Raw genomic sequence first — 26057 nt, 5'->3', positions numbered from 1 at the left:
CCAATCTATTTCGACTGAGAGCGTTCGTTCAATCAATAGCAACGTCAATTGGCAAAAATAAAAATAAAAATGTAACAATTCTGTTGTAGTAAAACTAGTGTTTCTCCCTCACAAACATACCCGAGGAAAAATAGTGAAGTATGGTAAAACTCAAAGTACATTGTTCTCTAAAAGCAAGGCCTTATTACCCACTTCTGCATTCCAGGTACGAGAGCCCGCGTCGAGCCGCCTTTATAGCAGCCGAGGCGACTCCGTTGGGGTCCCCGCCTGACCGCCACCCGGGCACCAAGGGGAGGACTCTGATGGGGGCCTGCTGCTGTCGACCCAAGAGTCCTTGCGGTAGCGTCGAGGAGCGAAGCGGTTTGCTTAAAGATGACGTCAAACCCCCCGGGTCTGCGGGCCAGGTGGCGGCTACGGTCGAAGGCACGTGCGGCCCACAAGACGACGACGATATAAAGTGAGCCTTCTTCAAGATGCACGGTGGCGTGGTAGAATGGAAAAAAATGATGCAGTAATCCCTCAAATATCGCGGTTAATGTAGACCAGACATGGCCATGACAATCGAAAAATTCTGAAGTAGGGTCACCCCTATTATATATTTTTTTCTTCTTGGCTGAGTCCTAGTAGCAAGAGTGGCTTCGGCTTACAAGTTTCAGTGTGAATTTTCACATTTTTATGAACTAAATTTAAAATCGCAAAGTAGTGAATTTGCGATAATCAAGGGATTACTGTAGTTTCGCATACAAAAACATTTTGGGTTTACCTGAGATAGCTTTATAGCTAACTACAATTCCTGATTATGAAGATTGAGTCAGATCTGAATATTGTCTCAGTTAATACGCTATTTTTTGCGCAATCCAGGAAGGCCATGGACGACAACACATTAGCGGTGGATGACATGGAGGTTGTTGAAACGGCGATTGCCCCCGAATTCGCCGATCCCAAGACGATTCTGCCGGAGGTGAACGGAACCCTGCACAAGGAAGCCGTGGAAGCGTCCCCGGAATCTTCCGACAAGGTTGCCACATTCGTAGAAAAGGACACTGGAGACGAAAACAAGATGACTGTTACGGATGAAAAAACCTTATCTGAGGTCCTGCAGCAGGAAGTAAACAGTCAACGGGAGGCGGGCGACGTGGGCTCGCTTTTAACGGCAGAGGTTGTGACCCAGAATGACGGCACGCGCAAAATCCAAATATCTCCTCGCAAAAGCGTGCCAGAAGTTTGCCCCCAAGATGGCGACGACGGTGCCAAAATGGCGGAAAACCACTCACTGGTTAGGGAGCTTCTTAACAGCAATAAAGAGGCGTTTTCACCCGACACTCAGGAGGCGTCCGTGAATGCAACATTTCAGGAAAAACTACAGCCAGACTGGTGAGTTGTCTGTTGACGTTTATTAGTCTTATGTGCTTTTTTGGGGCCATTGACGGCGATAGACGTCTCATCTATTTTGATCTGGGAGAGGCTGACGAAAATTGCCTTATTAACGATCCTTATTTATATTATGCAATATTTACAAATGAGTCTGAATGAAATATGATACATTTCTTTAAATGTGGGTTTTTCAACTGTGAACTGTCACGGCCCGCCAGGTTTATAAAAAACTGTTCTTCTTTTGTGTTTTTTTTTATTGTTTTTTCCCGCGTGCTTAGTTTGAGTTTGGTGAACAACAACTCTGACGACGGCGTCCCTTCAGCGCCGCAGGAGGAAAAAAGCCACAAAACTCGGGCCGATCCCACAGAAGCGGCGCTCGGCGGCGAAGAGCAACGCCCCGACGACGTGGACGTGCTAACCGCGATGCCCGAAAACACCAGCAGGTCAGCAGGTTTCGCGGTTTTTAGAGCTACCATCGCTAGCCTGAGGTCGTGCTACTTCTCCTTCTGTCCACTAGGAGGCAGACTCGCACCGGCGACCGATTGGCGGTGCCTCTCTTGATTATAGACTGCAGTGAAAATGTTTGTTTTTCCGCTCCGCAGCCCGCATGCAGCCACGGAAAGCCAGCAGGAAAACATGGACCAGCACGCTGGAGGAGACCCACGCGGAGGTCAGCCCGAGGACGTCCCAATCGTGGTGGACGAGGACAAGATGGCGGAGAGCGATCCCGAGGAGTCGGAGGACCGAGTCCGGGAAGCACCGCTGATGCTCGTAGAAGAAGTCATTTTGAAAAGCAGGTGTGATTATTCTACACCACATGTGTCAAAGTGGCAGCCCGGGGGCCAAATCTGGCCCGCCGCATCATTTTGCACGGCCCGAGAAAGTAAATCATGAGTGCCGACTTTCTGTTTTAGGATCAAATTAAAATAGAGTATAGATGTATATTAAATTTCCTGATTTTCCCCCTTTTAAATCAATAATTGTCATTTTTAATCAATTTTTTCTGTGTTTTTAGTTCAAAAATCATTTTGTAAAATCTAAAAATATATTTACAAAAAGCTAAAATAAACATTGTTTTAGATCTATAAAAAAAACTGAATATTCAGGTCTTTTAATCCAGTACTATTCATCCATTTATTAAAAAAAATCAAAATATTATAGAAATCGAGTTGACGTTAACGCGGCCCGCGAACCAACCCGAGTTTGACACCCTTGTTCTACACAAACACTCTAAGCTCTGCCCCTAAGACTTAAAGCACACCCACTTGTGGTCTTCCTCATGGCCCTATGACATAGTTATCATCATACAATACAAAGAATCAAGTATCATACCTCATGTTTGCCATTTGATTGACATCCCATCCATTTGGACCAAAATGGATTGGACGTCCATGTCCGTCAAAGGCAGCCAATAACCAGAGTCTCTTCTTTGCCATCCCCAGCCAAGAAGATCTTGACGGGGGAGCCGCAGAGCTGCCATCACCTCAAGAAGAGCCATTAGAAAGTAAAACCAATTGAAGCACGTGGCCTTCAATGACATATGTTGACCATAACGCTATTTATTTATTTTATTTTTTTTGCGCTCCGCAGTGGATGCCAGATCCAGTTTAGGCCCGGTGGTCAACATTATGTCGTACAGCCAGAAAGAATGGAGAGGAAACACGGCCAAAAGTAGGGTCATTCGAGAGGTGGGTCTTGCCCCAATTTTAAAAAAAATAATAATAATTAAATATTTATCATGAACTCTTTCATTAGCATTGATTCCAATAGTCTTGGCTCTTTTTGTACTTCAAATTCACAGTGTTCCAAATTGCTGATCTATTTTAATCATCTCTTGGCAACCACGGAAGCTAAAATGACGAGAAAGAGTGTAATTTTTGCGACTTTTCCAACAGGGTTACTCCATGATGTCCCAGTGGTATTCGGGTGTACGTCAAGTGCGGGGGGATAACTACTGCGCCCTGAGGGCCACCTTGTTCCAGGTGCTATCGCAGGCTACTCAGGTGCCGGATTGGCTTGAGGAGGACGACCCCGAGAGCGACCAAACCTCGGTAAAACTCCGTTCTCCTTATTTATTTGGTGTTCTTTATCGGGCGATGTCGCCATACTTTTTTCCCCCTTTTGATCAGATTTCTCCCTTGAAATATGCAATGGTTTTTCCATTTAAAAATTGACCAACTCGTGTTTTTTGACTCCCAGATAGCCATGTCCGAGCTGATGGGCGAGTGGACGTTTCCGGGCGAGGATGGAGCGCAAGCGGGCGTGGCGGAGCGACTCCAGAGTTACCTGGAGATCCTTCGAAACAAGGTTTCCGCCACCCAAAACCTCCTTTTTTTCAAAAACTCAGTTTCCCATCGAGCGTCGTCTTTGCGCTCTCACAGTGGTCGGAGGCGGCGCGCTGCCCGTCGCCGGCCGAGCGACAGCGCTTCGTGGACGACGCCTTCCGGGGCGGCGAGGGGGAGATGGCCATGCTAGAAGCGCTCAAGCTGTTGATGATGCGCCGGGCCTCCCGACTGCACGCCGACATGCGGGCCGGCCGCGACGTGCCGCTCTTCTGCTGGCTGCTGTTTGCGCGCGACTCCTCCCACTGCCCTCGGGCTTTTCTGGCCAATCACTTGAGCCGCGTGGGCGTCGGCGCCGGCGTGGAGCAGGTGAGAGAGAAAAGGCGCCCGCGTTAAGGCTAAGAACGTTAACGGTTTTCACGACGGCTCAGGTGGAGATGTGTCTGCTGGGCTGGGCGCTGCGCCGCACCCTGCAGGTGTACCGCTTGTACAAGGCCAACACGGAAGAATTTGTGGCCTTCTACCCCGACGAGCACAAGGACGAATGGCCGCGCGTCAGCTTGGTCACCGAGGACGACCGCCACTACAACGTGCCCGTGGCCCACCCGCCCAAAGACAGGCCGGCGTCCAGCTGAGAAAGAAGTTCTCCTCCTGCGCGACCCCCAAGAAACCTCAGGTCCGTCTTTTTTTTTCCTTTTTAACCTCCGCTGGAATCGCGGCCGTTCAAATAACTTTTACTTTGAATCTGGACTGCTGCGGGAAGAAGTCGCGTTTTTCGTCCGTCCGTCCGTCCGTCCGTGGTCCCCCTCCTCCACCCTTTTCTCTCTCTGTCCCGCGACCATTGTGCGTAACGTGTTGCCTTTTGCCAAGCCAGACGGGAGCCACCAGCCGCCAAAGACCCGCCGGGTCCTCCGTGTTGCCTTACGACCAATACGAAACGAACAAAATGCACAAGAGTGAATGAATGTGGCGTGCCCCCCCCCCCTCAAACTCCCCACCCCTCCTCCCCCAGTCGAACGTGGCCTCTCGCTCATCCAATAAAACGAAAGCACAATAATCACGTGTCCATCCGTCTATTCCGGCCAAGAAACGTGGCGTTTCAAACTGTCAGGAAATATGGAAGGTGACGACCGTGTGCGGTCGATTGTTCGCCGGTCTTTTGGTCGCCCCGGCCGCGACAACGGGTGACCAAAAGACCGACGAGCATAAGACCGGCGACAAAACAAGGTAAAACAACATGGTCTACGCATCAATAAAAGCCAACAATGGCCATGAGCAGTTTCACTGAGCCAACGTGTGAGTGTAGAAGAGTTTGCATTATGCATGCGCTGTCCCTTTAAGAAGCGACGTCAGTCACCGTCTTAGCAAGTTCTCCAACAAAAAACAATAAAAATCTGGGAAATTTGGAACTTTTCTTTAGCCTAATAATTACTAGGGCATTAAGTATTACTAAATAGTCATTCGCAGTTTGTATTTAGGGAATTTGAGCAACGATTTAAATGGTAATTATCAATAACCTTCCGGGCGACCAATCGACCGTGTAATGGTGACGACAACCATCTAAAAATAACACTCTTGAAATGAGTTAAGAATTAATAATCCATTCAAAGTGGGAGGGTAGCAACTTGTAAACAAACAAAAAAAAGACGGCTTTGACGACTTCATAATAAATCAATTTATTTGCCAAATAAGAAGGTCTGTACAGTATCTACAGCACATGAAGAAGATTGGCCAAACACAAGCAGGTCCGACTGCGTGGAAGTGAAAACGCGCCGATGACGATGTTGACGAGGGATTCCCGACCCCTCCGCTCGCTCGCTCAAAATGTCCGCCTTAGAAAACGATCGGTCTGTACACCACTTTATATGTCAAACACAATTGCACAACCCAGAAAATAAGTCTCGATTTTTTTTTTTTCCTTTTTTTTTTTTCCCCCGCCTCACTCGGATGTTTGAAGCACGTCGAAGCCCTCCTCGGTTCTTCCCTCGTTTACCAGTAAACACCAAAGAAGCCACGACGCTATGTACAGTACACTAGTAACGCTCGCTAGTTGGCTCACTCGCGCCCGTCGTCCTCGTCGTCTCGGAGCTCCTCCACGGCGTCCGTCGGCGAGCGCGAGCACACTTCGCTCATGGGGGCGGAGTCGTCGCCTTCCACCACCAGCTCGTTGGAAAGCTCGTTGTGACGCTGGATAAAATGTCAAGGGGAAGAATTTAGGGGAAAAGTGGAATAAATTGGCGATATCTCAACTGCGTGCGGGAGAATGATTATTTTATTTGTAGGAATGATATTTTGTAAATAGGATTATTTTTTGGGTCGATTTTGGGTGGAAATGTGAAGTGTTTTTATTTAATTTAGAAATCATGAAGCGTCAAAAATAACCTGAAATTTGGCTTATTTAAAAAAACTACACTTAAAAAAATCCTTTAGTTTTGCTAACATTTTTGGAGGAGACAAAACTAATTTTCTCTTTGTTGCTTGCAATATTTAGATAATATTTTGTGTATGTATTTGTGAATTTTGTGGGGGTCTGAAAACAATAGCATTTCTGTCATGAATTGACAAAAAAAATGACAATGATTTTGTAAAATGATCCAAAAATGCCTATTTTCCCAGTTGAGACAGATTTCTCCATTGTCTTCAAAGCTGAGCGTGGCCCAAAAACTTTCAGTTTGATGGAACGCAAAGCCAATAACGCCACCGAGCGCGTTGGCTAGCTCGCTCGCTCGCTCGCTCGCTCACCTGTTGTCGATAAACGTAGCAGGCTGCTATGGCGACCATCGTGGACTCCCCGATGAATCCGGCCAGGAGGGATCCCACCCCCAGCGTGGCCCCGTGAACCCTGCGACAAAGCCACGGTCAGCGTAGGTGGAGTCTCGAGGTGACCTCACCCCGCCCCGCACACCCGACGCACCCCATGTAAGGCAGCACCACCAGGCTCGTGATGAGGACGATGATGCGCAGAACAGAACTGGGGGCCAACACGAACGTCTTCTTCAGCGTCATCAGCCAGCCGGTCAGGTGCGCTCGAACCGTCACTACGCACACACACGCGCATTATTAGTTTTTTTAATCCTGTTGGGGTATCGAAACGTTTGGGTTTACCTGGGAGCGGGAAGAAGGAAAAAATGCGAAGGGGCACCACGCAGAGCATGGCGAAGGGGTGGTCTACGCCGATCACGTCCACTAGGATCTTCTCGGAGACGTGGGGGCTCCAAAAAACCACGAAGCAAAGCTGCCAAAAAACAAAAGCAGTGATTTTAATCCGTGGTCTAAAATTCATTAAAATGTCAAAACATCAAATGGTGACAAAAATATTTTTTTAAAAAGTAGTGTACATTTTTTAAATTATTCCTAAATAGTTACAGCATCAATTTTCCCATTTCATTTTGTTCACAAAATATTTAAACCCCCTTAATTTAAAAAATTAAATAGTCAATCATTCTTATTAAAACAAAATATGCCTATGTATACATATTAAATGACAATACATCATTTTGTTTAAGTGTAAGATCATCGCCAAATTCAACCCCAAAAATATTTAAAAAAAAAAATATTTTACTAAGTATATATTAAAATATACAGTCACATTTACTGTAAAAAGTGTTGGGGGGGAAAAAAAATCTTAAGTAGATTTTATTTATTTTAATTTAAAGCCTAGACCCGAGCCCGTAAAATATAAATTAAACTCATGCGGGCCTAAAAATGTTACAATAAAAAAAAACTAAAATAGATTAAAACTATAAAAGCTATTTTTAAATTATTTCCCGAATCGACCAAGGCAAGCTGAACCCGTCGACTCCCCAAATATTTCCCAACTGGCACAAAAAGTATTTTTTCCCCACATATACAACCAAAATAAATGTCCCTCTTGTCCAGTAACATAAATAGAAAAACCCCAGTTGGACGCCGGGGAAAATGTGATGTCACCTCGCAAACTCGCACGCCCGGGACGTTATTTTGACCGCGTGGCAGAGCGGAGACACCCGCGGGGGTGCGGCTTATTTTGCCCTTGCAAGTTACTGCACGAGGAAACGCGCACGCATACCTCATAAGGGAAGAAACCGCCGTTTTTACCCGCCGCCGTCGCCGCCGCTCGCTTGTAAAGCTAGTGTAAACACGACCAGATTAAAAAGGGAAAAAAATGTGGAACAGGAGGCTGAACTTGTTTTCAACACCTGCCAGCAGTTTTTTTTGCAATCACGTTTGATTTATGCGCCCGCAGGAAAACTCCTGATTAAATTCCACCGTTGGCGTCCGCCCTATTTTTTTTGCATCGACGCCTGCGGCTGGAGGACGGGGCGTGGCGGGACACGGCGCGTGACCGGTGGACCACCCGTTTGCCGTAGAAGGTGGGTGACCTTGGCGAGGTGGCGTTTTCGCGGGTCACGTGGCAGGGGTCACCTTAGAAGGAAGCACCCGTATCCTGTGTCACGTCGGTGCAACATTTTGCGTGTTGGCGCGTTGACATCTATAAACAATCTCGCGTGGCTGATAACATCTGTTTTTGTTTTTTTTATTAATCAAATTCCCAGATGGTGCAAATTGAACATGTATATTTTGGTGAGAAATGTATCAAATTCTCACCAAGTAAAAAAAAAATAGCTTCCCCCCCAAAAAATTAAGTTTTTTTGTTTGTTTTAATATATAAATGTTTACTTTAGTGGATTTTTTTTTGTTCAATTTTTCCCCCCCACAAAATACATTATTTTAAATAATAATTTTATTTAATTAAATAATAATTAAATAATAATAATAATTAACTATATTTTTTAAAACTCACAAAAATGGGAATTGATGCTGTAACTATTTACTATAGTAAATAAATGCGCATATCTATTTTACTACCTACAGTGTACTAAAATACCAAACTTTTTTCACTGTAAGCAATAACAAATATTTGATAGAATTATGACCTAAAGAAAATAGAAATAAAAACTAATAATTCTCATAGCAAACCACAATACGGCTATTTTTTCTTCCAAAAATAGATAATCAATTGGACAAATCTTACCGTGAGCGATAGTGCCACACAGCAGAATGTAAACTTCTTAATGTGCGTCTTGGTGATGGGGGTGCTGGCGTTCAGCTTGTTGCTCGGGTTGTTCTGTGGAAGAGATAACACGGCGAGGTTAAAAAACCAGGCGGCGACTTCGTGGCGGCGCACGTTTTCGAAAAGTACCTTGTCGAAAGCGGGGTACACGGCCCTCAGTTCCGTCAGCCAACCGTAGGGCATGTGGCCCACCGGGTAGGTGGCCGTCAGCACGGCCACCGCCTGCACGGTAACAAAAGTCACGTGACGGACGGGAAGGCTAGGTGCGTACAGTACGCGTTGTTATTGTTAGCGTCATTGTGGCGGGCATAGAGAGGGAGGGAGGAGGCAAGGCGAGCTGGGAATGCCAGCTTGTTGTCGTGCTTTTCCAGGTCCTTCCGGGGAAACCTTTGGGCTTTGTGGACGCGGGCGAGGCAGAAAGCTCCGGAGAGGCCAACTTGACTTAGCCGTCCAGCCGTCCAAGTCGCTAAGAGCTAATTTAGTTAGACCGTATAAAGAACGAAGCAATTACACAAGCTAAAATGAAAACAATGAGCTAAAGTTTGGATAGTGGATGTCCGTCATCGTTAAATACACTGAGAAAACTAATTTTGAAGTAAAATAACACAGTATTTAATTGGCATTAATTGTGGGAGCTCTAGTAAATGTCACTTTTAATTTGAGTCATTTTTTTTGCCATTTTTCCCTTCCCTATTCTGACTTTCATTTTTTTCCCCTCCTTTAAAGAACATGTTCATGATATCCCTAAGTGCTTTATAAACCTGGTGGGCCAGCAGGATGTTTTTTTTTTCGAAATGTAAAATCCCAATTGAATTTTAACTATATATTTCTAACAATAGCAACGTCTTATAGCCAATATGTGAAAAAACGCGTCCCTGCCCTCTGTATTGAATAAATAATTGCGTTCGCTCATAGCGTAACTTTCCACTTTAAATTGAAGTATCGTCAATCATACCGCCGTCATTTGAACATTCCTGTCGACTCAACATATATTTATCCCAACATTGGAATTCGCTTAGGGTTATGTTGAGTAAATTCTAAAATCCCTTGTTGTTGTATCGCTCCCCCCCCCCCAAAAAAAGATTTTTATCAGAAAAAAGGAAATGCCTGAACGCACCTCTGTGGCCTCAGTGGTCCCTTTCAAATCCCTGGACACAAACAAGTTGACAATTGGTCTGCTGATCCGCTGCGTGGCGAGGATGAGCGCTAGCGGCCACCAGAAACTCAGCATCTTCTTAATGGTGGCGTCACCCTACAAAAAAAGTTAGTCATACATTGTTATAAGACGAAAATTAAGTCACACACTTTTGGACGAAAAAAAATAACATTAGCATTAGCATTAACATTAGCCGAAGAAAAAAAATATATGGCGTAGTGTTTCGCGGTGAGGCGGACTTGAACTTTTGAGCTCAGTCGAGACCAAAGCGCCGCTTCCAGACTCACCCCGACATCGGATCCGCTAGAATTTGGGATGGCGTCGTGGATGTTGCAGTAGTAGCCCAATCCCACGATGCTGAATCGGACCAGGGCGCCCATGTACAGGGACAGGATGGGGATGAGGAGGGGCTCCACGCACTCCAGGTTGCTGTGCAGCAGGATGGCTACGAAGACAATCTAAGGTAAAATGTTAAAATTATTTTTTAAAAAATCATGCTGAAAATTGACTATTTTGGACTTTTAGCTGATGGGATGTTTTCGCACCTGAGCCACCACGTCCGAGATGGAGGCGGAGCCCACGATGACGCTGTACTTGTGCTTGAGGAGGATCCCGGCGTGAATCCACGCCTAAAGATGCAAAAAACGGGAGATTTCAAAGGAACAGCAGCGCCCTCTAAAGGTACCAAAAAGTATTGTTCGGTACAGTTTCATTATATTTAACTTGAAAGTAGAAGCCAAACCTTTAATCGACGTGTCCACAACAAAAATTAAACTACTACATTGTTTTTATCTATTACCCAATTTCCGTCCATTTGTTTTTGCGAACTGCTTTTACTTTGAAAAACAACTAAAGTCAAAATTTGTATCGGATAAGTCTGCCACAATTAATTAACATATCCAAGAAACCGACAGTTAATTTACCTTCCTAAAAATAGCCAAAATTCTCCTTTACTGAAAAAAAGTCGTTTATAAAAATGTTACAATTAACAAATACTTCCTTGACTGATTGGTTTTATTGAAAATTAAGCAAACAAATATCCACGTCTGTTTTATTTCTTCTTAATTTTTGCATCTAAAAATAAAAACACTAATAATTTGAGTTTTAAAAAGGGAAATATGCTCTGATTTCATCCTCATCTGCTCTTACTTTGAAAAATACTCTTTGCTTGTGATGCATATTTATTGATAGCCAAAAATGTCAGGCTACTTGGCCCAAAATAAAAATGTAGCGCCGGACTCACCATGGCGTCCAACAGAGGGAAAGCGGCCAAGTAGAGGAAGGCCTTGCGCGTTTTGTGCCCCACCGACTCGTCCACGTGGTGGAGCTTGTTAATGATGTAGTAGCCCAGGTCCGTGTAGGCTGAAAAACAAAAATAGCGTGTGAGTGAGACAGGAAAGGGCGTGGCCTGGCCGTTTTTTTTTTGTTTTTTTTTCGGAGCCAGCTACCTATCAAGATGTGCAGCGTGAAGGCGATGACGCCCGCCGCCGCCATGCACAGGACGGCCTTGCGGCGGTCGCTCTTGCTGTTGACGAAGACCAGGCCCACGTTCTTGAAGTCGCTCATGGGGCCCGTGAAGAACTTCATGAGCGAGTAGGCCAGGCCGTAGCTGGCCAGCATCTCCACCGCGTCCTCCTTGACCGTGGCGATGCCCCGGTTGAGTGCCTGGAAACGGGCGGGGACGGGAGCACAAAATCCAAACACATTTTGACACTCCCAAAAAAAGGATTTACAACCGCTAGCGTTAGGAGAATAAAGTTGGATTTTTTTTTTTTTACTGGCGAGGATACATTGTTCAAATTTTCCCAAAAAAAATAGCAAACCTACTGCAACTTCCTTAAAGGAAATCTTTTATTTTGGAGGGCTATGACATGCTTCTACTGTAAAGGTAACATTTTAATACATAGCAGTTGCCATTTTTTGCCAGGAAAAAATAGGGTTAAATTCTCAAAAGTATTCTAAAAAAAATGGTTATTGGTCTAGGGATGAATATATTCTTTATTCTTATCTTTTGGGGTGTCAAAAGGGACATGGTGTGTTCCCTATAGTTGAATTGAGTGAGAAAAAAAGTCTTCCCTGTGTAAATATTGGAAAGCGTGCAATTGGGATAAGGAGACCTGTGTCAGTGCCAGCTGCCCCGTTTGGGCTCCGCTATTTATACCAGCAAAACAGTCCCATTACATAAGCGTTAATCGTTCCATCTTCGTCCTTCCTCGCCCAGCTCCCTCCCCCTTTTCCGGCCAGGAGGGGCAGGTGAGAAAATGCCCCTCCGGCCGGTCGCCCTTCCTCGGAAGAAGCATCGGCTAAGCTAGCTTCCGTTCACGAACGACGTGTTTTCTGGCCATTTTGTGGTGGGGGCGTCAAAAGTCACCGCACCGCGGCGTTAGCCGACGATGCTAACGGGAGAAGGGGAGGGGAGGTAGGGGGAGGCATTCGCCGGTTGGCCCGAAGGGGGGAGGGAGGCGCTCGGCGACCGGAGGCCGGCGACAGCCGTAGGCGGCTTACCTGCTCGCCGAGGTCGATGGCAACATTGGTGATCGCCAGAGGCACCAGGAAGCGAAGGAGCGGCAAGTAAGGGCTGAGGGATGGGAACTCCACCATAGTAGAAGCCGGGGTGACAGCGGTGCGTCGGGCATCTGCCTCGCTCGCTCGCTCTCGCTTCGGGGGGTCGGAGGAGCTCTCTTTGCTGCTGCCGCTGCTGCTGGTGGTGGTGGTGGTGCTGCTGCTGCTGCTGCTGCCGCGGCGGCTAGCGGCGCTGGCTAAATGCGGCGGGGGGGGCGGGTGTCGTCGAAGCAGCTGGAAGGCAGGCGAAGCACCTGGGAGTCCCGCGGCGGCTGCAGAGGCGGCCGGCCGACGAGGCGCTCCGGTGACGGCGCGGGCGGCCTCACCACGACGACGCCTCGGCCCGATCGAGGAGAGAAGGAGGCGAAGGTCGCGGCTGGAAGGCTCTGAGAGCGCGCATCTTCTTCCTCGCGAATCATCACCCGGGGGAGGGAGAGAGGGGGGAGGAGGAGGAAGTGCGAGGCAGAAAGGGAGGGGGGGAGGAAGTGCGAGTGAGAGAGAGAGAAAGAAAGGGAGGGAGGGGGCGAGGGAGGTCTTGGAGTCCCAATACGCGAGCGACCCAATCTTGTTTGTTTCAAGGTTTTTGACCTTTATGCCAGGCAGGAAGGTAGAGTTTTTCATTCACTTCCATTGATCCATTTTGACATTTTGGGACGCTCCCTGTCAGACCGGATCGGACGTCAATTGGCATTTATCACATTAAAAAATGGGTGTCAAACCAGTCCTCAAAGGGCCGCAGTGGGTGCAGGTTTTCATTCCAACTCAACAACAGGATACCTTTTGCAAGTGTAATTAAAGTCAAGTGCTACTTATTTTAGAAGACACCTGATTGGGTAAAATGTCGGCACTGGATCGGTTGGAACAAAGACCAGGACCCTTGGCAGAATCGGTTTGACACGTGCATTAAATGGTCGCTGCCAGTCCTTAAGACTCCAAAAAAGATCGGACGTTTACTATAGTCATTCGCAAATCCGTTTGTTTTCATTTGTCGCTGCTGTGGATGTCCAATCCAGTTTAACTGGGAGGGTCGCTCGACGTCTAGTGTCGTTATAACCTTGTTTGTGTCGTGTGGTAGCTTAGTAAACCACTTTCGTGGATGGACGTGGAAATCGACATTTTTGATCATCGATTTAGTTCTCCAATAGCTTCGTGAACCCGAATTTCCCAAAACGTGTCGCAACTCACAAAATATATCCCCAAATCTGCTGACTCGCGATATCGCGTCCGCAAGTGCAAGAGCAATAAAAGTGATGTTAGGGTTGTCGGAGAACAATGCGTCCGTTGACGGAGCTTTGCGCAAAATTGCAAAGCGACCAAAATAAGTGCTTACTATCCTAAAAAGAGAGCACTTTTGGTGCCAAACCGTCCCGATTATGTAACCGTCAACCTTGACTTCTACCCTAGCGGGAGAAAAAAAACAGCACGTTGTTATTATTATGCTTAAGTGTGCAGGAATCTGACATGGCATTTTGTTTTTCAATTGCACGTGTGTGTGTGAGAGCCAGGTATGTGTTACGTAACTAAACTTCTGCAAGTCCTTAAGAGTTTAAAAAAAAATGTTGTTTTTGCGCCAGACAGCCGCCCGAAGGCCACAGTCGTTTGACTTTTACGACATCGGGGAAAAGTAAAGTCAGATGTTTCTACGCCGCTCCCGAGGGTTGGAAATATTTGAAGTAAATGTGTCGGATGAGGGAGCCCATTTTGGTTAGATTTAAATTCACTTTTAGAGGCCAAAGTTTGGCTACTTTGTTTGTGACTGTTAGCGATTTGGTGCTAATAAAGTTACAGGTGGTTATATCGAAATAGTTTTCTTTTTCTTTGGCGATGTGACAAACATTTTTGTGAAAATAATTTCTCCTTAAATTTTAACTAGTATGTAGTAATTGTGTGTCGTCTTTCAGAATTTTTGGATATTTTTTGTGTTGAGGAAAAATATAAGTAGAATACATTTCGTATTTTCTTAGGTAAATAATAAGTCAATAGGTTTTTCTTTCATGAAATATAATTTTTCATCAAATCACTACTTTAAATTAAAAAAAGTTTACACACCCATAAAATGTATTACACTTGTATTTTGTAATGTTGCTACTTCTTTGAAAATAGCCCATTCCAATCATTGCTATACACATCCCATAATTTTGTATCAATAAATCTACATTTACAGATTTAAGATAAGCATTAAACAGTATATTAGTACTCTTTAAACTGCTTGTACCAAAACAAAACAGGCAAGTCAAGGTCAGTGAGTATTGTTGGTGGCTCAAAGCTGCCATCTTGTGGCAACATGAGGTATATACTTTTTTTAACCCTCTACCTTGTTGTTTTGCAGCCAAAAAGTGGGGATGCCACCACCTCAAAAAAACACTCAAGTGACCTTCAATGGACGCCTAACAGGTACGAAAATAAACCACCTTACCTCGAACATCGTCTTTTCATCAATTTTGGTGACCATCTATACAAATTTAGCTGGAAATGTATTTATTTTAACTGTATTAACTGACAAAATAGGGAAGAAAATCTTCCTGTAATTCAGAAAAGTCAACCCGTATCATTAGAGCTGAATTTTCTAGGTTGACGTCAATTAGAAAAACAGCAGGGTTGATCAATGTAAGTGTATTTTCAACTGTAAACGTAGCGTCAATATTTAATGACACAATTAGCCCGGGAGCGGCCTGCCGCCCGTCGATGATCGGTCGCGCTCTGCAAGTCAGCGGAATGTCTATCGATTATCTATCCCGCTTTTCCAAGATGTCGTGCTGAGTCATGTCCTGGTCGAGTGGCAGCTCGTTCATTATCTTGGACGTGATTGGTTTTGTGGGGGCACAAAGGGGGACCCGTGCCATATTTTGCCAATCGTTGCTCCGGACATTAAACTTAAGTGAAATGGCTAATCTGCCTAGTAACACTGAGTCGTATTTGCTTTGAGGCAGGCAAATAATACTTGACATCTCAGCAATACTGTGTTTATGTATTTTTTTAAGTCACCATTGTAGCTGGAAATAGTCAATGTTAATATCAGTAGTTAAAAAAAACTATCTAATTAAATAATCTTTTTTTCTGGATAAAATACATTGAGAATCTATTTTTTTTTTAAATCAACACTTAAAAACAAGCACATAAAATACTGCTAATATTTTTTATATTTATTTTTTTAACTCAGTTTCTCCAGATCCTCAAATAAGTCTAGAAAATTACACAATGTAATCCAATCACACCTAAACTACAAATATTTTTAAATTGAAATGATTCCAAATATGCTGACAAAGTATATTAAAGCATTATGATATGATAGATGAAAATTATTAACCCATTTCTTTAATGCTGTGCTTTGTATGATCGATCCTGACTTTTATATTCTGTAACTGTGCTTTTGACACTCCCGGAACCATAAAAAAATACGGTCTATGTGTACAGTAAATAACACTACATAAATAACTCCTGGCATAGCTTGTTGCAGTACCCCCTGGTGCCCGCAGACGGCGCTCCAATCACGTTCAATCTTCTTCACGTTGCGGATTTAAAGAATAATAATCAACTCGCCCGCCTCCCCAAACTGCGACACTTTGCACGCCCGATTTGCTTTAATTGTTTCCTCCCTGCGGTAAATTAGCGTCAATTTTCCCGTCTCGGAGAAGAATAGCAACCTGTTTTACGAGGTAATCCTTCCATTTGTGCATTTTGCACGTTTCTTACTCTTGATGTGCGTCGTGCACCTGTTAGCCGGTAATTGTTGTTTTTGGAAAGAAAGAAAAAACGCCGCGTGTTTTATGCTAGCCCCGAAACGATGTTGTGGGGGGTTGATAAAAGCGAAATCGGTTATCATTTCTCGAGCGTAACTGTCAAATAAGACGCGTTATATATCACTTTGCAGTTCAAAGTACATAAATATGACTTGCATGCTTCCAGTCAATGGAAACGCCGCTCTAGTAAGTACTATGGCCCTACTTTTGCCCGTAGGTACTTGATGCTCTGGTTTGTATGCTAGTACCTCGAAAGAAAATATATTATTATGATTTTTGACCTTTTGGCTGTGGGCAGAACGTGCGTTAAGTCAGAAAACGTGGATTTGTAAAGGTAAGTTGTTATTTTTTGGCGGAGGGAAGAGCTGGGGTGGGTGGAGAGGCGGAGGCGGAGGAGGCGGTGCGTAAGGGGGTAGTGACGCGGCCATTTATAAACCTCCGCCCCGCGGGCTCGGCAGTGATTGTCAAAAGTCTCGTGCCAGTAGAGCCATCCGCGGCTGCGCACGAACGGCTCTCTCGCTGTTACGTCGCCGCTACACATGCGTCCTCGCCCGGGCGCGAGGATTTAATGTTCACGGAGGGGTCCGTAGGATTAATTCTCCCCCTTTTTTCCGGACTATTATACACGAACGCAGGTAAGTTTGAAAGAGACACCTGCTGCTACCCTCCACGCCTTGGTTTTATTGTGATTTTTGTGTGTTTTTTTCGGTTTGGGGGGCTAATGAACGTCCGTTGTTGTCCGCCGCACAGCTTCTTCCCCCGGGGAGGAGAGTCCGGCCGGCTCCCACCACCATGCCGCTCAGCGCCGCTCTGGTGAGCCGGAACTACGACTACGACTACGACTCCCTCCAGCCGTACTTCTACTACGACCACTCGGAGGAGGACTTCTACCCGCAGCAGCCGCAGCCCCCGGCGCCCAGCGAGGACATTTGGAAGAAGTTCGAGCTCCTCCCCACGCCGCCGCTGTCTCCCAGCCGCCGGCCGTCCCTCCCGGGCTTGCCCTACCCGTCCACCGCCGACCAGCTGGAGATGGTGAGCGAGTTCCTGGGCGACGACGCCGTCAACCAGAGCATCATCTGCGACGCGGACTACTCGCAGACCTTCCTCCAGTCCATCATCATCCAGGACTGCATGTGGAGCGGCTTCTCGGCCGCGGCTAAGCTCAAGAAGGTGGTGTCCGAGCAGCTGGCTTCGCTGCACGCCGCCCGGAGGGATCCCGCCTCCTCCTCCTCCGCCACCGCTGTCGCCGCACCCCCCTCGGACCAGGCTTCCCCGGCTTCGGCCGCCCCCGACGCCGGCTCCCCGGACCCCGCCGGCGCGACCGCCTGGAGGCTGAACAGCAGCTACCTGCAGGACCTCAACACGTCGGCATCCGAGTGCATCGACCCCTCGGTGGTCTTCCCTTACCCGCTGGCCGAGACGCCCAAACGGGGCGAGCCCCCCTGCCGGGACCTGGGGCTGGACACGCCGCCAAACAGCGGGAGCAGCAGTAGCAGCGACTCAGGTAAGCGACGCCCCCTGTGCCGTCGGTTCGCGACCCCCCCGCCGCGTGCGGTTTTCCGTTCCCAGGGGCGTGGGCCCGTTTCTCACTCGCGCTCGCCCACTTCCATGCCGTTGTAATGAACGGACACGCCCATAAATTTGAAATACGGTTAAAAAGTTGACCTCGTGGCGCCCGTTTACGTCTCGAGTTCCAAGATTTTTATTTGCATGTAGTTCCGAGTACTTGTGGTTCCAGGAGCTATTAATGATATGTCATTGGATAGCCGGGGCTGCAGACCCCGCCCCAAATATTCCTGGATCTACGCAATGTAGTAACACTGCACAGCAGGTGGATTCTCAAATGTTTGAACCCTGTCACATTCAGACACTTGTTTTTGCCGTCAGCACCTTGTTATTGGGCTTTAGTGGTCCTTAAAAAGTGCTTTGAAAGTATGCCAAAAAAAAATTAAAAGAACAAGAATAAGGGGTTTCTTGGACTATATTTTCTATTATAGTATTTGTTCTGTGTTTTTAAACTTGGTTATTTTTTTCATAATCTTTGAATTTATTTTCAAAAATGTTTTGCTAGTATATTTGCACTATTGGTTTATCATTCATTTTTGGGCTTCAGCATTTTAAGGGAATAACTTTTCAATTTACTAGGTGGCTTTATTTGTCAATATTTACTATAATAGAGTTCATCCCTACACTTATATTGTTTTTATTATACATTCAGTGGACAATCCCAAAGAATTGACTACCAGTGGCAATTAAAGATCAGCTAACCAAAATGAAGTTTGAATATTGGCTTTGAAAAAATATACAAATATTTACCCATTGTATTTGAAATGTAATTATATTTTGCTTTCTTTTTCTGGGTGGCAGAAGAAGAAGAAGACGAAGACGACGAGGAGGAGGAGGAGGACGAGGAGGAAGATGAGGAAGGGTTGGGCGAGGAAGACGAGGCGGAAGAGGAAGAGGAGATCGACGTGGTGACTGTGGAGAAGCGTCAGTGGGCCAAACGTCCCGAGGCCAGCGTCTGGCCGGACGCCGGGCGTCCCGCCGGCCCGCTGGTGCTGAAACGTTGTCACGTGAGCACCCAGCAGCACAACTACGCCGCCGCCCGACCCGAACGCCAGCCGCATCTCAAGCGCTTCAAGACGGACAACGGCGGAGGTAAGCATCCAAGCGTCCCAATCGGAAAGCATCCACTGCGGTGGACCGTTTTGTCCATTCTGGGTTATGTCATCCACCTACCAATTTCCATCCATTTTCTTCCATTTCTACCTCACCAATTTGATGCTACCTTTCCAATTCCTTCCTTTTTACCAGCCCTTACAATTTCTAGCCATGTTCTTCCATTTCTACCATTCTATCCCTGTCCAAGCCCCCATTTCTGTCCATTTTCTTTCATTCCTACCCTTGTGTTTTGGCCTTATCACCTTTTTTCTTTCCTTCAATTCTCAGCCATCCATCAATTTTCCAGCTATTTGCTTCAATTCTTTTATTTTTCATTCCTTTTTCCACCTCCCTTCAATTTCCACCATTTCCATCTCCCCATTTTCTCGCATCTGCACCTTTTCCTTCCATCCATCCATCTATTCATCCAAGCCCCGCCCCCCCACCTGACCGCACCTCCCTCTCTGTTCCCCTCAAGGCGCGGCGAGTCAAAACCGCGTGCTGAAACAGATCAGCGGCAACCGTCGATGCGGCAGCCCCCGCTCCGGCCCGTCGGACTCCGAGGAGCACCACGACAAGCGACGGACTCACAACGTGCTGGAGCGCCAGCGGCGCAACGAGCTCAAGATGAGCTTCTTCGCCCTGCGCGACCAGATCCCCGAGGTGGCCAACAACGACAAGGCGGCCAAGGTGCTGATCCTGAAGAAGGCGGCCGAGCGCATCCGGGAGATGCAGGACGACGAGCGCCGCCTGCTGTCGCTCAAGGAGCAGCTCCGACGGAGGGCGCAGCTCCTCAAGCAAAAACTCTCGGCGTTGCACCAGCAGCGCCCTTAAAACTCGCCGCCTCGCTTCGTTCGTTCGCTCGTTGGCGACCTTTTCTGTTGCTTTTTTTGTACAGTTTGCATGAGTGAGGTTTGGAATGGCCTTGAATTCCAATGTTCAAACTGCCTCAATTCAAGTGACGGCCCGTGGGTTGGAATATTTAAACTTTATTTTTATTAAGAAAATGGAGGGAAAATAGGGTCCTGTGGGGCCCAAAGTAAAATAGACATTTTTACGTTTTTGTACATAATTAATATTTCCTAAGAAAATGTATTTTTGGAGTTCAATTGTCTGGATGTTCAGACCCACTGTTTGTTTCTTTGTTTTGTTTTTTTCATTCTGTTCATAGATTCCCTTTTCTGAAATATAAAAACGTTGTTTCTTCTCTGATACCCGCCCGCCTGTTTATTTTCTTTACTCGCAATTGACCTCAACTTCAAACGGATTGGATGTCATAATAATAATGATAATAATAATAATTCACTGCTAGCTCTTTTGATTTTCAACATTTTTCTTTCCTGATGTGTAGTAGTCACTTATTGCTATTCATACTTAGCATATGGCATCATCGGCCAATCAAAATAAACACCACATCTGATGGATTATTTTTTTAGAAATCATTGCAACTCCTAAAAGCAGCCATATTTCATCTGTTAGTCATTTGTTGGTAGGCACAATTCCCATTCGGGACCGCCCCTTCAATAAAAAAAATAATAAAATTGTTCGTACACTTAGAAAATAACTATATCATTTTACATCTTTGTATTAAATTGTAAACGTTTGTATATTTAAAAACTTTTTTACTGTGCATGTCGCGATTAAGCTAGCAGGTGCCAACCTGCGCACAGTAGTGACGTCACACACGTGCCCCGCCCCTTCTCATCATGCCCTGCTGCGTGGACGCATACACGATCGCACGTGGAAGTCACGTCGGTACTTATTTTGGACGCCAAACAAACAAAACATCGATATAACAACTATTTTCAAGATTAACAGAGGGTAAGTGTTGATTCAAAGCTTTATTTCATGATGAATTTGTCAATATGACGTTTAAAAGACGCATTGTTTATGTTTGTTATGCTCGTGGTGCTTTTAAAGTCCATTTTCCGGTTGCGTTTGGGAAATGTTTTCGTCTAAAAGTCTTTCAAACTTCACCGTTCCTGTCTATTTTGGTTTTAAAAATGAAATTTGGGTTAGTTTCCTGCCTCTCGTTGGCACATAATACGAGGTAGCGTGCAATTTGATGCGTAAATAAGAACATTTGGTTCATAATGATGGAAAGTTGCACAACATATGAACGCAACAAAGGAGGATTTATGTACGTATTGTTGTCCTTTTTGTTGCCATCTTTCTATTACTGTCATTACTTTTGAGCCTATCGTGTTGTGGTTCTGTCCCATTTTAACCAACACAATAATATGAGCATAAAAGCCCACTTTATTGTTTGGGCGATATTGACCACATGAAAGCTATACTGAGCGTAAAATGTCAATATGAAATCTAAATTCAAAATTGCCAGTGTCTTTTACGGTATGAGTTGTTGAGATTTTCCATCCAACTACAATTCGTTTCAGATGTGGAATTTTAAATCACTTGTGCACTGCTTACTAGTCAAAAAATTGTCACTTAAAATCCCAATAGTTTTTGGTTGGGGATTTTTCTGGAGACTTTTTTTGCAGGTCTATCTATTAAAGACTTAAGTCCCTCCCATATTTCACGTTCTTGTGTTAAAATGGCTTCAGAGGCTGAATTTAAAAAATAAAAAATAAAAAAAATCTATGGATCGTGGACTGATGTTCCTATAATTGCTGGTCCAAACCCAAAATGGCGGACTTGGAGTGTGTTTGCGAGAATTGGTTCTTGAGACTTTTTGGTGGGTCTCCACATGATAAACAAACCTGCCAAATTTCATGTTCTAACGTCAAACTGGCTTTAGGGGCTGAATTTTTAAAAGATTTAACTCGTATCAACTGTAACCTGAAAACGCTAAAATGGTTGCTTCAAACCCAAATAACAGACTTCCAGTTTATCTGCGGGTATTGGTTCTTGAGACTTTTTGGTGGGTCTCCCCATGATAAACAAACCTGCCAAATTTGCCCTTTCTATGTTAAACAGCATTGAGGGGCTGAATTATTTTCTAAAATAAGTGTAGTTCCAGACTTGGCTTCTTCATAAAACGTTTTGGTGGTTTGACAATTTTTCCGTCCGATTTTGGCTTTTGGTGCCTTTTTTTTTCTGGGAATATTTCAAAGCGGAGTCGGGATGTTCTCCAGATGTTTTGCTTGTGATTTTCCTGGCTTCGTTCTGATACAACGTGTTGGAATGGATGACGCGTCCTTTTTCTCGTTTTGGTGCGATTTCGGGATTCCGGTCCCGGTGGGAATGCGTCTCTCGTGTCGTCGTTGGCTCGCGGTTAATTGCCGGGAAATCTCGGCGGGGCGCTCGTTATTATGATGTCATCAGACCGACCGAAGGGGTTTCGAACTGTTCGTTTTTTTTGGCCTCGTTTTGGACTCGAATCACTTTTCATCTGAGTTAAATCAAATGTATCATATGTCGTACGTCACGGTTTTATTGGGGTTTTGGTGCAGATTTTTTTCCCTCTTCTGTTTTTCATTGATGTTGTTAGTCATTTATGTGGGTGTGTTTTTTTTATATAAATGAAATGAATGTTTTTATTTTTAATTGAATGCTTTTATTGTCATTACACAAGTAGAATGAGATTTAAAGCTTCACCAATAACAACAAACTAATAATAATAATAAATAATCAATACACCGTAATAAAATAAAATAACATAAGTAGTCAACATAATTTTTTTTTTTTTTTTTTTTTGTAATTTGCTGTTGATTTTATAGCGGATTCCAAAATGGAAATTCAAAATCTTATTTTTGCTGAAGTGTCTGTCTTTTTTATTTTTTATTTTTGCATCTTTTATCCATTTTTGTTCTGGCTGAAAGCTTTCAAAATAAATGTGAAGTGAAAACGGTTCTACTCAAATGACTTTCAGAATTGAAGGGACTTTCTTGTGCGCCTGTCAAAGGGGGATTCGTGGTGGTCTCGGTCCTTTTAACACATTAAAAATTTAAATTTCTGTCTCACAGCTGCGACTGTTCTGAATCGGACGGAAAGTTCAAGAAATCGTCTTTTCCCGCCGTCGTATTTTCATTATTTCAGTATTTTGGGGTTTTTTATAGCCTTAAAGCTAAGCTAATTTAGCTAAAGTAGCATTCTTTGGCGTTTCATTTCAAGGAATTTCCGTTTAAAAACAAGTTTGGAGTCAATGTTGGGATCTCTTTCTCGACATCGGACCGGGACGGGGGGGATTAAGGTGTCATTCTGCGGACCGACTGTCGCGTGAACTCCGTCTGAACCCCCTAAGTAGATTTATCCGTGAAAATCCCTTACAAGCAAATAATCAACGTGGTCCGCTCGCCGTTGACATTTTGCCGCAAATTGATACGGGCTTGTTTTTCACCCGCCGAATGAAAAGGGGCGTTCCCGACGGACGACCTTGACCTTTAGCTTGGCGCCCGAGACAACTCCATTGGCTCCTTGTGCAAAAAAATGGCTGTTGCAGCAGTATTAAATCATGAAATGACATTAAAGGACACATAAAAAAAGGAAATTGATGACCAAAGTACTAAAATGACCCTAAACGGCATTAAATTCTCTTTACAGTTGTCTTAACGTCCTTTTTAAAGGTCTTTAAATGTCTTTTTTTTTTAGCGTCGGGCAGTACGTGCGCCGCCTACTTGACGGTTGGCGTTACGGCGTTAGATTAGCCACGGTGGCGTGGCGCTAGCTGTCGGTTGTCGCCAGTAGCGCCGCCTGAACGTCAAAAGCGCCACCCGCTCTCACTACGAGCCGGCGTGAAGCTCCTCCCACTGCCGCAAATAGGTAAGCGAAGTCGGTCGCGTGAGCGTTGGCGGCCAGCGGGTCAGCCGGGTCGGGTTGCGGTGCGGTGCGTTACGTTACTACTTTGCGCCCCGTAATGTCATTGGATAACCTGACAAATTGAAGACGTCATACATGTTCAATTTAAAAGTGCATTTGGGGCTTCTTTTATTTTGAAAGGGACAGTAAATCGGATCGGACAAGGGAGCTTGAGTTGAAATACTTTTTGTTTTTATTTTACCTTATCTTACAAATCTTATTGATAGGTAGATATCATATTTTTTGGACTATCAGAAGATAGATACACAATGTAATGGAAAAAAAAAACATAAGTCACATTTTTGGTAAGGCATTCTTTTTTATTTGATCAGAAAACAAAAACAAACCATTTTAGATATAATATTTAGATTTTTTTAAATAAATGGATTAAAAGCCCTGAATATTCAGTTTTTTATAGATCTAAAACAATGTTTATTTGAGCTTTTTTAAATATATTTTTGGATTTTACAATGATTTTTGAACTAAAAACGGAAAAAAATTGATTACAAATGACAATTATTAATTTCAAAGAGAAAATCAGGAAATATAATATACATCTATACTCTTCATTTTAATTTGATCCTCAAACAAAAAATCGGCACTCATGATTTGCTTTCCCGGGCCACACAAAATGATGCGGCGGGCCAGATTTGGCCCCCGGGCCGCCACTTTTACACATGTGGGTTAAAGTAACAATAGTAAAAATGGAGGATAACAGGCTAAATAGGCATATGTTAAGAAAAAAAATATAACAGGCTGTCAATGTTCAGAGAGAGAAAATAAAAAAACAACAACATATAAGATAGACTTGAGTATTAGCTACAGTTAAACCTCTAGGGGGAAAAAAGTGCCACTTATAGTCCATAAAATACATGTGTTGAAGAAATTGCACGTCACATAAATCACTCGTCATGCCGGCGCGTAACCCCAAGTGGTTTTGAAAAAAACGACCGGCGGCGCACGTGACGACCGCCAATCAAAAGGAGAACTCTTAACGCCAGCCAAAACGAACCGGCGTTCACCTCTGGGTTTTTTACACGGGGGGAGGCGTTAGCGGCTTTTCACCGACGGGACTGGCATTTCTCTTTCTTTCTTTTAATAGTTCTCTACTTCCCGTTTTCTCCGGCACCCCGAAGCGGCCTCGCGGCGTCCCCGCTTTGCGGTTAGCTTCTCGCCGAGTGTTACAACTGTCACTGCGGCCAGTCAGTTTGAATGACATTGCGGCGCCAGGTCACGTTTCGCTTGCATTTTTCTATTAAAATGAAAATCAAGGGGGGCAGAGTTGCTCAAGCACCCCTCCACCATTCAACGTGACCTCCCCGGAGGCTTCATTCACGAGCGCCTTTCCACTTTCTACCCACGGCCGCGTTTAAATGTCAAACGGCGCTTTCACGATGAAGTTAGCGAGCGCCGGGGTTATCGGGGGCATCTGGCGGGGAGGGGGCGGGGCTTTGTAAAAATAGCGGCCCCGCTGCATTCTAAGTAGAAGAGTGCGCTCATCAGCAAATCTTCAATTAGAGCGACCGCTCATTTCATCTCTTATCTCCACGCCGCCGCCGCCGCCGCGTTTACTGTACGTTGGCCTAGCGCCCGTACGTTACGCGCCAGCACCCCCGCACGTTTTTTTTTTTGTTCTTATCGTGGTCGTCGGGTAACCCGAGACAGCTGCTCCGACGACACGCTCTTCTCATAAGTAGCGCCGTTTTTTTTTCCCATGCGTTTTCATGTGAAAAAAATCTAGGGGGCGTGGCCTATGCCAGGGAAATGGGCTTTCCAGGAATCCGCTTTCCGCGTGGTCATGATTTAAACGTGTTGGATTGAGGTACTTTTTTTGGCGAGCATTTAAATACAATGTTTGGAAGTTAGCGTCATGCTAATAACAATGTTTTGGTGGTATGGCTAATGCGGCTAATGTGTTTTTTTTCATGTTTTTTGACAGTGGGAGAAAATGACAAAGCATTTTTGGGGGGAATTTGAACGGTTGGCCTTTCTGGGTATTATGCAAATGAGGAGGCAGGTGACCTTTTTCAAGTGGCTCAGGAAATGGTGTGTTTTAGTCATCTAGTTTGTGGGCAAACTGAAGAAAATGCAAAAAATGGAGGAGGCTCGGCACCATTGACGGCGATAGACGGCAAAGTGGGAGAGATGCAAGTGCCGTAATTTGACAAATGCGTCATTAAATCGATGATTGTGTCTTATTAGATGGAGTATTATTCGATAATTCGGTGTATGTGTTATCATTTTGTTGTTGTTGTTATCTTTATTTCATATTTTCCTCAAAAATGGCCGCCGCGGAATGCGCCGCCCTCAAATGACAGGTCGTTCCTCGCGGAAAAACCTCAAAGAGAGCGGCGGCCTCTTTATCTTTCGTTTTTTTTCCCCCCGAGTCGACACGTCCAAGGGTTCAAAGGTCAGCGGGACAAAATGGCGGACGTCCGTCGGGCTTCGGCGTGGTTAATGTTCAAGCCGCT

At 45.1% G+C, this 26057-nt stretch overlaps 3 protein-coding genes across 6 annotated transcripts; 2 read left to right on the top strand and 1 right to left on the bottom strand.

Annotated features, from left to right (window-relative positions):
• The first annotated feature begins 71 nt into the window (after positions 1 to 71).
• Positions 72 to 4713, top strand: LOC144091519 (uncharacterized). Its single transcript, XM_077623919.1, has 11 exons — positions 72 to 138; positions 206 to 457; positions 862 to 1374; positions 1653 to 1817; positions 1977 to 2171; positions 2817 to 2878; positions 2965 to 3062; positions 3270 to 3425; positions 3574 to 3681; positions 3756 to 4025; positions 4088 to 4713. The coding sequence occupies exons 2-11, from the start codon at positions 303 to 305 to the stop codon at positions 4289 to 4291; spliced, it is 1926 nt and encodes a 641-aa protein (XP_077480045.1). The 5' UTR covers positions 72 to 138; positions 206 to 302; the 3' UTR covers positions 4292 to 4713.
• Positions 4714 to 5307: 594 nt separating this feature from the next.
• Positions 5308 to 12873, bottom strand: ankha (ANKH inorganic pyrophosphate transport regulator a). 2 transcript variants are annotated; one of them, XM_077623915.1, is made up of 13 exons: positions 12371 to 12873; positions 11314 to 11530; positions 11109 to 11227; positions 10411 to 10494; positions 10153 to 10323; positions 9827 to 9961; positions 8839 to 8931; positions 8671 to 8763; positions 6762 to 6891; positions 6571 to 6694; positions 6399 to 6498; positions 5781 to 5843; positions 5308 to 5714 (listed from the first exon to the last, which is right to left on the bottom strand). In XM_077623915.1, exons 1-13 carry the CDS (start codon positions 12464 to 12466, stop codon positions 5712 to 5714), a joined length of 1428 nt encoding a protein of 475 aa, XP_077480041.1. In that variant the 5' UTR covers positions 12467 to 12873; the 3' UTR covers positions 5308 to 5711. The 2 variants fall into 2 exon arrangements, with proteins under 2 accessions (XP_077480041.1, XP_077480040.1); XM_077623914.1 differs by having other exon boundaries at positions 5308 to 5843.
• myca (MYC proto-oncogene, bHLH transcription factor a) lies at positions 9405 to 20042 on the top strand. 3 transcript variants are annotated; one of them, XM_077623917.1, is made up of 6 exons: positions 9405 to 10328; positions 10391 to 10546; positions 14757 to 14821; positions 16918 to 17671; positions 18535 to 18825; positions 19307 to 20042. In XM_077623917.1, exons 4-6 carry the CDS (start codon positions 16960 to 16962, stop codon positions 19660 to 19662), a joined length of 1359 nt encoding a protein of 452 aa, XP_077480043.1. In that variant the 5' UTR covers positions 9405 to 10328; positions 10391 to 10546; positions 14757 to 14821; positions 16918 to 16959; the 3' UTR covers positions 19663 to 20042. The 3 variants fall into 3 exon arrangements, with proteins under 3 accessions (XP_077480043.1, XP_077480044.1, XP_077480042.1); XM_077623918.1 differs by lacking the exons at positions 9405 to 10328; positions 10391 to 10546; positions 14757 to 14821 and adding an exon at positions 15938 to 16083; XM_077623916.1 differs by lacking the exons at positions 9405 to 10328; positions 10391 to 10546; positions 14757 to 14821 and adding an exon at positions 16550 to 16802.
• The last annotated feature ends 6015 nt before the right edge of the window (positions 20043 to 26057 follow it).

The sequence above is a fragment of the Stigmatopora argus genome, chromosome 17, assembly GCF_051989625.1.
Source record: "Stigmatopora argus isolate UIUO_Sarg chromosome 17, RoL_Sarg_1.0, whole genome shotgun sequence".
NCBI lineage: Eukaryota > Metazoa > Chordata > Actinopteri > Syngnathiformes > Syngnathidae > Stigmatopora > Stigmatopora argus.
Note: the sequence above shows the minus strand (reverse complement) of the source record. Positions and strands in the feature narration are given on the sequence as shown.

Excerpts from the sequence above, each read along its gene's own strand:
- LOC144091519 (XM_077623919.1), top strand. The coding sequence starts at position 303 with ATGGGGGCCTGCTGCTGTCGACCCAAGAGTCCTTGCGGTAGCGTCGAG. Across the intron at positions 458-861 it reads CAAGACGACGACGATATAAA|GAAGGCCATGGACGACAACA; the intron begins GTGAGCCTTCTT and ends TGCGCAATCCAG. Across the intron at positions 3,682-3,755 it reads TGGAGATCCTTCGAAACAAG|TGGTCGGAGGCGGCGCGCTG; the intron begins GTTTCCGCCACC and ends GCGCTCTCACAG.
- myca (XM_077623917.1), top strand. The coding sequence starts at position 16,960 with ATGCCGCTCAGCGCCGCTCTGGTGAGCCGGAACTACGACTACGACTAC. Across the intron at positions 17,672-18,534 it reads CAGCAGTAGCAGCGACTCAG|AAGAAGAAGAAGACGAAGAC; the intron begins GTAAGCGACGCC and ends TCTGGGTGGCAG. Across the intron at positions 18,826-19,306 it reads CAAGACGGACAACGGCGGAG|GCGCGGCGAGTCAAAACCGC; the intron begins GTAAGCATCCAA and ends GTTCCCCTCAAG.
- ankha (XM_077623914.1), bottom strand. The coding sequence starts at position 12,466 with ATGGTGGAGTTCCCATCCCTCAGCCCTTACTTGCCGCTCCTTCGCTTC. Across the intron at positions 6,499-6,570 it reads GTGGTGCTGCCTTACATGGG|GGTTCACGGGGCCACGCTGG; the intron begins GTGCGTCGGGTG and ends GCTTTGTCGCAG. Across the intron at positions 5,844-6,398 it reads GCTACGTTTATCGACAACAG|CGTCACAACGAGCTTTCCAA; the intron begins GTGAGCGAGCGA and ends CATTTTATCCAG.